The sequence below is a fragment of the Elgaria multicarinata genome, chromosome 1 (assembly GCF_023053635.1).
Source record: "Elgaria multicarinata webbii isolate HBS135686 ecotype San Diego chromosome 1, rElgMul1.1.pri, whole genome shotgun sequence".
Taxonomy (NCBI): Eukaryota; Metazoa; Chordata; class Lepidosauria; order Squamata; family Anguidae; genus Elgaria; species Elgaria multicarinata.
Genome location: NC_086171.1, coordinates 99,053,044 through 99,065,988, shown reverse-complemented (window position 1 = coordinate 99,065,988; position 12,945 = coordinate 99,053,044). Strand labels below are relative to the sequence as shown.

The following is a 12,945-nucleotide window of genomic DNA, read 5'->3' as shown; positions in this document are numbered from 1 at the left end:
TGTTTACATTATCAGTTCTAAACAAAGGGCATATTTACTTATGGTATATGTCTTGGGAGTGCACTGTTTGGTTAGTAGAAAGAGATCATTACATTTTATGCAGCAAGTTCCTTTTCATTGTAATAAATATGCTCATTGTCTGTGCATGTGCTGAGTCAGCACAGAATTGACATTGCAGCTGACAGTTCTCTAATGCTGAAAATGTTCTTCATGTGTGTTTTAAAGGGATCTTCCACTTAAATAGTAGAAATATGAATAACCTTTTACTGGGGGATCCTGAGGAGATTGAAATTTTGTTGTACTTGTTTATTCACGTGATGTTTGATGCACCAGTAGCATCTAGTTTCTCAAATGCATGTTGCTGCTGTCACTATGGGTTTTCACAATTGTATGGACACCCAATGCCTGACCCTGTAGAAGTCTGCACATCTTGTGAATCTATTAAGCCCAAACGCAAAGTTGTCTGTCATTGTGGTCGGAAGAAACAGGAGTCTCTTCAAGCTTCAGCACAAATAAGAGAAATGCATGAACAAGCACCAACAACCACCTGTCATGAGCCAGAAAACTTGCAGTGAGATTGGGAGGAATTAAGCAGCAGACTCCTCTTTCTTCATAGCCTAGCAAATGAGAGAAGTCCCTGCCTCTCTAAGCCCCTCTTCATGTGGGAAATTAAGTCAGAAGGATCGAAATGTGCTTGGTGCACTAACGATAATGAATTCCACTCAGCAGTAGAGAGGCTGCATTTATTCAGGTAGGCTGCCCTCATTAAAATATGACAGAGGGATAAGAAATGTCGCGTTTGGGCTTGGTAAATACCACTTGAAATCTTCACAGCTGTTATCCATTGTACTAATAATCAAGGCTACTATTCAAAGAAATGTAGTTCATTTAGTTCACTTATCATGATTTAATTGATTTAAATTACATAGACTTGTAAATTAATAAAACAAATTCTGAAAAATGTTTTGTTTACACATACTGTAGTGAACAGCATTGTTTTGTCAAACTGTTTTGCTTGTGTATCCTTGTAGATTCCCCCAAACATGTAATGAGCTGTGAAAGAAAGCTGATCTATCAGCCCCTGCAGAATAACTCAAGTGTGTTCCTGAAGTGCCCTAACTCTGGAAATCTGTCCTTCACCAACAGAAATCATGTGCCAACGCAAGATTCTCACATTGCCTTAAGAACAGGTAACCTTAATCTTTTGTCTTGCAACAGCCCGTGCTACTAAAAAACTCTGAAGTTTTTGCTTCATCTTCTGGCCTGTCAATTGCAGCACCTGCAGCTCTTAACTTAACCATTTTAAACTTGAATCAGTGGATTACCATCCTCTTGTAATTGAACAGTGTTTCTTTTGAACTGGTTAGCTGATGCTTAAAGCAACAGAGTGTATATCAGGCTAGATGAATGCTCTGATCCAGTGGGCAGTTCTCTTTAGCTTAGCTTAAATTTTAGGTGTTTTAATTGGAAGCAATGTTGTATGTGTATGTCAAATTTTTAATATAATTCAGTGTATAATTTTCAGATGTAAGACATGGAAATACATCACTTGTCAAAGCAAGCATATATGTTCTGTATCTTCCACAGGGGAACAAGACTCTTTGCGCTTATACAGTGTTCCTGGTAGATTAAATACATTGAGGAATGGTAGAAGCTGCCAGCACGTAACTGAAAAGACAGCAGAGGAATGGCCAGACTGGAGTGAGTGTGAGCCAGAGAGTAAGAAAAGTGAAGCTTTAGATTCCAAAATGAACGAACTTTGTGTCAACAGCAGCCCCTGTCTTGCCAATCGTGATGTGGCTGAGAAATCTCAGGATGATGTGGCTCATAACCCTAACTTTAAACTCTCCTCTGGAACAAGCCTCAGCGCTGTAGGGTTAAATGACAGCACAGAGCTGCAGCTGCCTCCAAATATGTTTGAACTCAAGAAAGAATTTAGGACTCTCACATTCAATCCCTCTCCAGAGCCCAGCAGCAACAGTGATGAGGTCGACCACAGAAACCAGCAGAGTGAAATCTATCTGCCCAAGACATCATTTCTAGAGAGGTCTCAAAAGTCAGAATGTGGGTTAGGAGAAGAATTCATGATCCAAGTGAAGAGGAAAGAGTTGCATGATATGGAGCTGGACTGGTTTGCTGACATGGTTCCAGATATCAAACCATCAGCTCTCTTGATTCTACCAGAACTGGGGGCCCATCCTGTCGTTCAGAGCAACCTAAACACAGTTTCCAGCACTGTGTGTGAAGCTCAGGAGGTGGAGTTTTCTTCTAAATTTGCAGCTGCTGAAATTACAGAGGTGAGGCTTTTGGACAGAGAACTGCTAAGACATGATAACGCCGGGCACATCTATACTGGTCAGCTAGTGATATCTAGATGTTACTACCATATCAACTTGATGAGATATAACATAGGATTCTGCCCACTGCAGCCCTGGTTACTATAGAGACCTGTTAAAAAATTCTAATACAAGTTGAAAAGGAGAGAGTACCACATGGCTCTATTCGTCAGTAGGTTCAAAGGAAGCAACTCTTTTGGTCCTACAGCAAGATATTATTTCTTCAATTTGCTGTATATTTTATCAGCTATCTAATATTTTATTTTTATTATAAGCATTTCGTGGTACAGGCCTAAATTATTTCTCATAATCCAAGAAATCATGGTGTTTGTGAGCAATACTGCAGTGGCTGTAGTGGACTGACTAATTTGGAGAAGAGGGAGAGCAGCTCTGTACGACTTGTTCCAGCATCACCCTTTAGTTAGTGTGGTTGCGACACTCCTATGTGGGTTCCTGATAAGGGCATAAGAGGAGACTGTATATTGAGCTAGATCAGCCTTCCTCAACCTGGGGCGCTCCAGATGTGTTGGACTACAACTCCCAGAATGCATTCTGGGAGATGCAGTCCAACACATCTGGAGCGCCCCAGGTTGAGGAAGGCTGAGCTAGATGGTATATCAAACAAAGAGCAAGCACAGGCAAATTTGCTGTGACCTGTACGTAGCTCAGCTCCCTCAAGTCCAGCCTAATCAGACAGGACTCCCGTGGTGGCAGGGACTTCTGTTCTGGTGGCTGTTCAGGGAGGGAGAAGTGGACTGCCAAAAGTTTTGGTTGCCCACTTCCCCTGCAAGTAAAAAGCAACAGCTCAGAACAGCTTGACTGTGCAACTAGTTAGTTTAGTGCTGATCTTGCTGGTATAATTAGCATTTTATAATTCTTCTAGGTGGATGCTGTTGGCTGGGAAGAAGAAGAGGAACCGAGTTGGGAAGAAGATGCCGATTGGTGACAACGAAGACCTTTTGCTGTGTTGGGCAGCTTCCTTCCAGTACTTCGCTCCTCGAAGTAGCAAGAACTTGCTAACTTCACAGTCAGTGCAAGCGCTTGCTTTTCTGACCTGCAATGTTTAGCACAAAACTAGGGCCTCTTGCCCTGGGTGCTAAAACGGAGTTTATTGGACAGAGGAGACACTGCAGATGTGTGATTTTATTTTTCCACAATTATTATTGTTTGTGGAATTCTAGGAAAAATAAATGGATAATTCACTAGTTAAATGTTTGTGCGCTCTATTTTTATGAGAAAATGGGATTCCACGTGGTTCTATTGATTTTACAGGTGACAAGTTTCTAGAACGTTTTTTTCAAAGCAATACGTATGACATGAAAAGTTGTGGGCTTAAATTAAGATGGAAGAATATCACAGCATAGCATTGTTTTCTTATGCTGGACAGTTTAATTTCTAGAGGGAAAGCCATATAGTTGGACAAATGCTTCCTACTTACTGGTAAAGCAAGCTGCAGTATAAGGAAATGTCACAGAAAAATTGGTATTTATTTTAGTCCATGTTCAATCACTTAATGTTAAGTGAGAATTTGCTATCTTTACTTTTGTATTCAACAAGACCCTGCAACATATATAAACAAACAGAACATAAGACATGCGCCATCAAGATTCCAGAACCACCATTGGTGGGCGACAGTCTGCTTCTTTGGCTTCTACTTGTGGGTCTTGGGTGGAGCTGCAGTTAGCAGTCATCCAGAAGCAGAGGTTTAAACCATTCAACATACGCTGTTTTTCAAGCTGTTCAGCGTCGTCTGTATTGCGTCCAGTTTCTTTGCGAGCCAAATGGGGGGCGGGCCCTTCTGTAGCAGCAGCTTCACAGCCTCCAGCATCCCTTCAGCGGTGTCAATAGCTGACTTGTATTGTGCCTCACTAGGTGAGAAGCACGTTCTTTTGGGAGATGGCTACAGATTGAAAACAAAGTTGTTGTATAACAGAAAGCTTCCAAGTAGAGGAATGTTATCTAATATAAGACAAATTATTTATTTATTTAAGGATTTTTATGCCGCCATTCAGCCAAAAAAGGCTCTCACGGCGGCTTACAAAAGTATTTCTTGACAGTCCCTGCCCACAGGCTTACAATCTAAAAGACATGACACAAAAGGAAAGGGGATTGGGAGGGAGGAGGAATTATCCAGTCATTGTGGTTAAGCTCAATAGAGCTTACACAGTGGAATCTTCTTTGCAATCTGTGAATCATAGTCACTAAGCATAGTATCCAATGGGGCTGCTGTGCTCCCACTGATTCCATTGCGCAAGCCTAACCCCATGGCTTATGCAACAAGCCCCCAAACTCGTAGAAACGCTCATTTGCAGATTGGGATAGGTAGGTCAGCAGAGCTCCATTCTGGATATGAGCATTTCTAGTTCCTATCCAAAGCACTAAATTCCTGTTACACAAGCACTTGGTCTTGCTGGCATTAGGGCAGCAGTGGATACTACCCACATCTGGCCAAATGGTGTTTGCAACTGTTTGGAGAGACTGCTAAAAGCCATCTCTCAGCCTGTGATTGCCAACCCCAAAGAAGGGGGACATAAGGTGCCCCCCCTAAAGTTGCACTTTTGGTTAAAGTTGCTCTCGTGCTGCTAGTTAACGCAGGTTGCTTACTTGTAACTGTGGTCCTTCAAGTGGTCATCTGTGCAGAGCCTCGTTCTGGACGTTTCTATAGCTGAATATCATTTTTCACGGGAATCCTTCTCCAACTGTCCTACTACGCATATTCCAACAGGTTCGCACCTCTCCCCTCCGTTCCTTAAGTCTGTATTCAGCCACGGGACTGAGGGTGCAGAAATGTAAGAATAGCCCCTTCAGTACTGGGTAATTGATCAATACCGAAGCAGGGATGGTGGGTGGGTTGTGTGAATGCACAGATGACCACTCGAAGAACTACAGTTCAGGTAAGCAACCTGCCTTTTTTCTTTGAGGTCTCTGCATCACACATATGGGCAAATAACAAGCTCACTTACTGGTGGTGGTTAGGTATGCAGGAGTTTAGTATAGTAGGGCAGACAAACCAGCCTGTCTTTCCTTGCCCAATAATAGGTAACAAAGGTGGATGGTTTTGACTAGGTTGCAGGCCTGCAGAGGTCAGGGACCGTCACTCCTCTTCCAAATGCAGTCGACGTGGCCCTGCTAGATGTAGAATGACCTCTTATCGAGCCTGAGAGTTCCAAACCAGCCAATTCATAGGATAGTTGAATGACTTGCCCAAGCAGCAAGCCTCTGAGGCAATATGGGAAGACCTTTATTACGGCCTCCACAGCAAATGAAGAGTTTAATAGACGAATAGCCTCTGTTCTGAACTTGTAGAAGGCTAATGCCCTTCTAACATCAAGGGCATGTAGAGTCAATTCTAGTTGTGAAGATGGAGATGGAAAAAAAGTTGAAAGGACAAACTCCTGGTTTAAATGCAAGTTCTAGACCTTGGGAAGGAATGAAACATCTCGTCGTAACACTGCCTTATCCCTATGGAAAATCTAGTAGGGTGAGTCGACTCGCAGAGCGCATAAATCTGAAGTTCTTCTAGCTGATGTTATTGCAACTAGAAAAAATACCTTCAGTGTTAGGAGTCAAAAGTCCAGAGGGTTCAAACCACTTAGACGTAAACACTTTGAAAGCTACAGAGAAGCTCCACTGAGGTACAATCAATCTAATTGGAGGGACCAGATTCTTCACACTCTTCTAATGGGTGTGTAAAAATTGAAAAGCCTTGTATACATGTGTGAAATACAGAGATGGCTGCTAAGTAAACTCCAATGGAAGAGTACTTCAAACTTGAATTGTAGAGTGAATGCAAAAACAACAGGACCTTATCAATAGAACAGTGCATAGGGTCAAAATTGTAGGTATGAGCAAAGCTAGTAAATATTTTCCATTTGCTCCCATAAAACTTATGTGTTCGTAGAATCATAGAATAGCAGAGTTGGAAGGGGCCTACAAGGCCATCGAGTCCAACCCCGTGCTCAATGCAGGAATCCACCCTACAGCATCCCTGAAAGGTGGTTGTCCAGCTGCCTCTTGAAGACCTCTAGTGTGGGAGAGCCCACAACCTCCCTAGGGAACTGATTCCATTCTCGTACTGCTCTAACAGTCAGGAAGTTTTTCCTGATGTCCAGCTGGAATCTGGCTTCCTTTAACTTGAGCCTGTTATTCCATGTCCTGCACTCTGGGAAGATCGAGAAGAGATCCTCGCCCTCCTCTGGGTGACAACCTTTTAAGTATTTGAAGAGTGCTATCATGTCTCCCCTCAATCTTCTCTTCTTCAGGCTAAACTTGCCAGTTCTTTCAGTCTCTCTTCATAGGGCTTTGTTTCCAGACCCCTGATCATCCTGGTTGCCCTCCTCTGAACACTCTCCAGCTTGTCTGCGTACTTCTTGAATTGTGGAGCCCAGAACTGGACACAGTACTCTAGATGAGGCCTAACCAGGGCTGAATAGAGAGGAATCAGTACCTCACGCGATTTGGAAGCTATACTTCTATTAATGCAGCCCAAAATAGCATTTACCTTTCTTGCAGCCATATCGCACTGTTGGCTCATATTCAGCTTGTGATCTACAACAATTCCAAGATCTTTCTCATTTTTAGTATTGCTGAGCCAAGTATCCCCCATCTTGTAACTGTGCATTTGGTTTCTATTTCCTAAATGTAGAAAGACAGGTTGCTTACCTGTTACTGTAGTTCTTCAAGTGGTCACCTGTGCAGTCACACATATGGGCTCTGCGCCTGCACGGGGCCAGCTCCGGAAACTTCTCTAGCTGAAAGTCTTTTAGGCGGGAACCCCTCCCCCACCGTCCACTGAGCATGCTCAGGGGTTCCCGCCTAATCCCCTCAGTTCCTGAAACCACCTAAACAGTCTCACTGAGGTGAACCACCAGGTAATCAAAAAATGACACCATAGTGGGGACGGTGGGAGGGCTGTGTGACTGCACAGATGAACTACAGTTACAGGTAAGCAACCTGTCTTTCTTCTTCGTGGTCTCTGTGCATCACACATATGGGCGAATAACAAGCTGACTACCCAGAGGTGGGTGGTGTCAGGTGATGGATGAAAATTCAACGGATTGCCGATAAGACGGCACGCCCAAAGGCACAGTCTCTACGCGCTCTGATGTCCAGATGTAGTGACTGGCAAAAGTCAGAGGTGTCGACCAGGTATCCGCTTTGCAGAGGTCCAGTATGGCAATACCTCTTTCAAAAGCTGTAGCAGTGGCCCCTCCTCTGGTGGAGTGAGAGCGCACTTTCCCCTTCAGCGGGGGGACAGCAAGTTCATAGGCTAATTTAATAGTCTGAAAAAACTCAAGCAGATATTCTCTGCGGAGATGCTTGGAGTCCCTTTTGTTTGACCCATAACAAACAAAAAATCTTAGGGATCTCCGGAGAGTCACTGTTCTGTCCAGCGTACGTAGTGTTGACTCAAGAAGAGTTGTCGGCGCAAGGAAAAAGCTTGGCAGAGTAAAATCCTGCCCAAGGTGAAAGGAGAAACAACCTTTGGAAAAAAGCTGGGTCCGGTCTAAGGACCACTTTGTCGGCATGAAAACCCGTATAAGGTGAGTCCATACGGAGTGCCGCTAACTCTGATGCACATCTAGCAGACGTTATGGCAACAAGGAATACCACCTTAAAAGTTGGTAAACGCAAATCTGTCTTTGCCAACGGTTCGAAAGGCTTGGCAGACAGTGCTTTGAGCACCACGGAAAAGCTCCATTGCGGAACAAAGGGACGAAGGGGTGGAACTGTATCTTTCATCCCTTTCATAAAGCGCTTAACTAGTGGATGAGTGAAGACCGAACAGCCCTAAATCCATAAATGTGAGGCAGAATCGCTGCCAGATAAACTCTAAGTGAGGGAACTTAAGGCCTCTTTCAACAAGGAAAAAGGGAAAGTGAGGATGGTGGAAATAGGCTCTGAAAGGGGTTTCTCATTCCTGCTTAGTGCAAAGGAGGAGTGAGCTTCCCATTTGGTAGCATATGACTTTCTAGTCGCTTGTTTCTTAGCTGCTAGAATTATGTCCCATATATCAGGGGGTAAGGATTGACAGTCTAACATTGTGGTTTCTACTATGAGGTCCAGAGAGCTCAATAAATTGAGGATTACTCCCACTGCCTTCGATAGCATCCTCTTCTAAGATGCCACTAGAAGCCAGTTGTCTAAATATAGGTAGACTTTCACCCTGTGTAGGCAATGAACTGCCATATATTTTGCAAACATTCGGTGGGCTGTGCTTAGGTCCATAGACGCACCCAAACTGGGACATATCGGTACCTATGATAAACCCAAGGTACCTCTGGCGAGTGTTCTGAATGGCTATATGGAAGTAAGCATACTTACGTGTATGGGGCAAAACCTACTCCCTTCTTGAGGAGCAGCATTAAGAAAGACAGTGCGTCATCTGTAATTTGCTGGTTCCGACGCAGGAAACGAGATGAGCAATGAGATTGAACAATCCTTCACCATCGGATGGGAGGTCCTCAATCTAGTTCACAGAGTGAGACCTGCTAATCATAGGTGTGCATGCGAAGCGCCAGAGCGCGCACCATCGCTCTCAACTCACAGTGAAGTGACGGGACATGTAAAGTTGCTGACAAGAGGAAAAGTTGGATCTGGACATCATAACTAGATAGTGAATGACTCTGGGGCCCAAAGCAGATGAATATGTTCTGAAAACTCCCCTTGGGGCTAACTGAACTAATATAGAATTGGAACACGGGTGCATAAAGAAAAAGCCCCATGTCCATTACTGCACTTTAAAGATTCTGCACTTTCCAATGTCAGAGCCATCAAAGAAGGGCCCTTCCAGGAATTTTTAACTGTCAGAAGCAGTGCTGGGAGGAAAAATATCGACACTGGAGTTGGCTTCTCAGTACATACAGCATGAGATACAAAATCCTGCACTTTATTTTCCTAGTTATGTGTCTCAATACCAAGCCTGGTCATCCTCAATGACCGGGAAGTGGTATAAGTCCTCCAAAGGAGGTTCTGCCCTGTGTAGGTGATGCAGAAGAGAGCAATGTTGAGACCGACTGATAGTCTCAAAGGATTGAAGGGAATCAGGTCTATTCTTATGCTCTAACTCATCTTCCCCAAGTTGATCTCCTAATGTCCCATGGAATGGGGGTGGAATGGGGAAGAGCTAAGTAATTGTGCTGACGCATTGTGGCTGTAACAGCTGAGCCCTGTGTATCGGTCGCAATGACAATGATCACGGTTGTACGTATCCCCATCACGGTACTAAAGCCAGTATCCATGCTTGTATGGTATTCTCAGGAGACGTGGCCCATTTAACATTGTGTGCCCTCCTCTTCCAAGGGAGGGGGGGAGCCCCAAGAATGATGACATCAGACATCATGGTAATAAAACGCTCTCCATTGAAAGCAAAGCACTCAGAGCGTAGAGACTCTGGAATGGGGACCTTGAAATAGGTGGTTAGCTTGCAAGGTATACACTGCCTGATGTGGTGGACAGATGTCCATTGGCTTTGGAGGGGAGAGATATTACATCTCACCCTCTGACATTGAAGCTGCATGCGAGATGCCCTCTTGGTATCAAGAGTCTCAGCGTTTGTACCAAAGAAGCTATTAATGTTATTGCCAATCTCGGTATCAAGGGTTCTAGCCTTGGTACCGAAGAAACCAGTTATGTTATTGTCATTTTCAGTACCAAAAATTCCAACCTTGGTACCAAAAAAGCCAGTTATGTTTATTGCCAGTCTCAGCATTAAGAATTCCAGTGTCTGTATTGAAGATGCTAGTTATGTAATTGCCACTGTTGGTATCGAGGGTTCCAGTCCGTACCGAAGAAGCTATATTGTTGCCAGTCTCGGCATTGAGAGATTCATTCTCGGTACCCAAGAAGCTAGTTATATTGTTGTCAGTCTCGGTATTGAGAGCAGTCTCGGTACCGAGAGGTTTCAGGCTCGGCACTGAAGAAGCTAGTTATATTGTTACCAGTCTCTGTATTGAGAGCAGTCTCGGTACTGAGAGGTTTCAGGCTCGGTACTGAAGAAGCTAGTTATATTGTTGCAAGTCTTGGTATCGAGAGTTTCAGTGTACTGAAGAAGCTAGTTATTATTGCTACCGAGGAGGCCAGCCATGAGGACTCTAACAGTAGTGGTTAGATCTGGCTTCCATCGAACGGCAGGCCCTCTATGCGGGTGCGTGCCTGCTGGGACAGCCCTGCGGACCTTAGCTACGCATGCTTTCGTAGCGCAATGGAAACAACAATAGGCTTTGAGGCGCAGTCCGTAGTGTGGCATGCTGTATTAAGCTATTGTTGAGAAAGTCTCATAGCCTCAGTACAAAAACAACTGCCAATTCCCTTTGGTCATCTGGCAAGAATCCGGAGAGAGATGTAATCTCCTCCCATAAAAAGAGCTTATGTTTTGCCATTGTGGCTTGGTAATTATGCACACGAAGGGATAAAGCTGTAGAAGAGTATACTCTTCTCCCCAGGCTGTGCAACCTACAGCCTTCTTTGTCCACTGGTGCATTATTTGAGTATTATTGAGTTAGGTTTTGGGTGTGTAAATAGGAACGGGACAATTTAGTCCTGCATCTTATAAATATATGTTGTCTAGCCTCCTCGACGTTGTGGCATAGAGGAGGGCAGCTTCCATGATTGTTGCGCTGTGCACAGCAGCACAGGCAAATATAGAATAGCCACTGGGGTTGATGACCCACAGTATACATCATCGTAAACTGGGTCATTAAATTTCTCTATAGGTTGGGATATTTGAGTCCCTAGGGGCGTTGCCATTCTTTGTACCTGATCAGTACAAAGTTTGCTAAGTCCTCTGAAGGGGACACCACGTCTGCAGTGACCACGAGGTCATCTGGTGGTGATGTATCTTGTGAGGAGTCCGATTGGTAATCCTCCTCTGATGGAACATCCAGTTCCATGTCTGATGTAGGCAACGTCTGCAATGCTTGCGACGGTACTGAGCGATTGGTACTGCGGTTTGCGTCGGTTGCGGAGCGCACCTCGGTACCAATGGTAGAGGCGGTGGTGGCATGGCCATGACATCCTCTGGGAGAGGTGGAAGGGAGATTGTCGGAGGGTGGTTGTGGGTACTGATAATAGTAATCTAGGTGCCTTCTGTGTCTCCAATCCTTGTAATAATACAGAGGATACTGGGAAGGTTGCCAATCAGCGTAATAGTCCCGCATTCTTGGAGGAGACATAGGTCGTTCGCCATGGGTGGCATACTGGCAACCTGAATGAGTTAAAGCCGGTGAATGGTCCCGGGCTTAACCATAAGGCGACGCGTGTCGGTATCGATAACCTTCGGTATCGACTGACGGTTGCTGTGGCATTTATCGGTACCGACATCTGTCGGTATTGATGGGTTGTGGCTCTTCTTGGTATCGAGGGGAAAAAGGGCCCCGATCAGCCGAGGTATTATCCGTGGACGAACCTCTAATTTCGCCTTCCGAGACCAATGCCCTTATGGTAGGGTTGTCAGCCGGTACCGTGATGATCCGTAATGGAGATGGTGCCGGCGAGTCAGCAATACACTCTGTTTGCTGCAGAGGGTTCAGTACCGGTGGCGAGGATGGAGTCACCCGTCTCGGTATCGAGTATGGTCTCAGAAGCAATAGCCTCGGTACCAGGCTTATAGGTAGGGAAAGCGATAGCCTCGGTATCGGCTTATTGGTAGTGAAAGCGATAGCCTCGGTATCGGGCTTATCGGTAGCGGCGGAGACCTTTGCAGTGAAAGGCTCAACATAGGGCTCCTATGCCCTGCCGCATGCCTCGGTACCGATGTGTTTGGTACCGGGCTCCTCGGTATCGATGAATCGGTATCGACGACTTTTTCCTCGCATTTATATTCTTGAGTTTTGCTCTTATTCCTCTGAGGGTTGTGTGCCTCAGAACACTCTCTCGCTCTCTTAGAAATCTTTTGCCGCCCTTGCGGATGCGGACTGAGAGGAGGAGGAGGGGGGAACCGGTAAGGCTCAACTCCGTGCTGGAGGAAGTTGGGGCATAGACTCCATTATGATAGGAGATTTGAAGCGTCGAGATGGTCTCGGTTTCTCCACTGCCTCCAACGCCTTATCCCAGAGTATCGCCCGAAGGAGGTCTGAGCGGTTCTTTCTCATTTGCCTCGAGAACTTAAACACACAAGATTCCACAATGTGTGTTTCCCCCAAGCAGAGCAAACAAAGTGAGTGTATGTCGGTTTGCGTGATCTTCAGCCCGCAAACGGGGCACTTCTTGAAGAGGCCTTGATGCGAATCCTTCTTCTTCTTCTTCTTTTTTTAATAACTAAATAGAAAAGGTCAGAAAACTGGAGAGAAAAGACACGAAGGAAAATAGAATATTTTCAGCTGAGGTAAAGTATACCACACATGAGAAGTCTCCACAAGCTGTTGACCCACAGGCAAAGTACTCTTTGAGTCCGATTCTGTAGCCAACTGTGGATCCACCTAATAGTTGTTCCATCTAGCCCACTTTTAGCTAGTTTGTTAATCAGAATGTCATGTGGTACTTTGTCAAAAGCTTTGCTGAAGTCAAGATATATGACGTTCCCACGGTCCACAAGGGAGGTTACCTTATCAAAAAATGAGATCAAATTTGTCTGACAGGACTTGTTCTTGACAAATCCATGTTGGCTTCT

The 12,945-nt window shown here is 44.9% G+C and overlaps 2 protein-coding genes across 2 annotated transcripts in view; one reads left to right on the top strand and one right to left on the bottom strand.

Annotated features, from left to right (window-relative positions):
• The window catches only part of SCYL3 (SCY1 like pseudokinase 3), a 31,323-nt gene extending 27,776 nt beyond the window's left edge, over window positions 1-3,547 (top strand). The window contains exons 12-14 of the mRNA XM_063133435.1: window positions 1,032-1,190; window positions 1,588-2,297; window positions 3,220-3,547. Coding sequence (XP_062989505.1) covers window positions 1,032-1,190; window positions 1,588-2,297; window positions 3,220-3,282 — 932 coding nt within the window. The 3' untranslated portion in view covers window positions 3,283-3,547. The remainder of the gene's footprint in view (window positions 1-1,031; window positions 1,191-1,587; window positions 2,298-3,219) is intronic.
• Window positions 3,548-3,804: 257 nt separating this feature from the next.
• FIRRM (FIGNL1 interacting regulator of recombination and mitosis) overlaps window positions 3,805-12,945 on the bottom strand; it is a 58,996-nt gene continuing 49,855 nt past the window's right edge. The window contains exon 24 of the mRNA XM_063133447.1: window positions 3,805-4,236. Within this exon, the coding sequence (XP_062989517.1) occupies window positions 4,051-4,236 (186 nt within the window). The 3' untranslated portion in view covers window positions 3,805-4,050. The remainder of the gene's footprint in view (window positions 4,237-12,945) is intronic.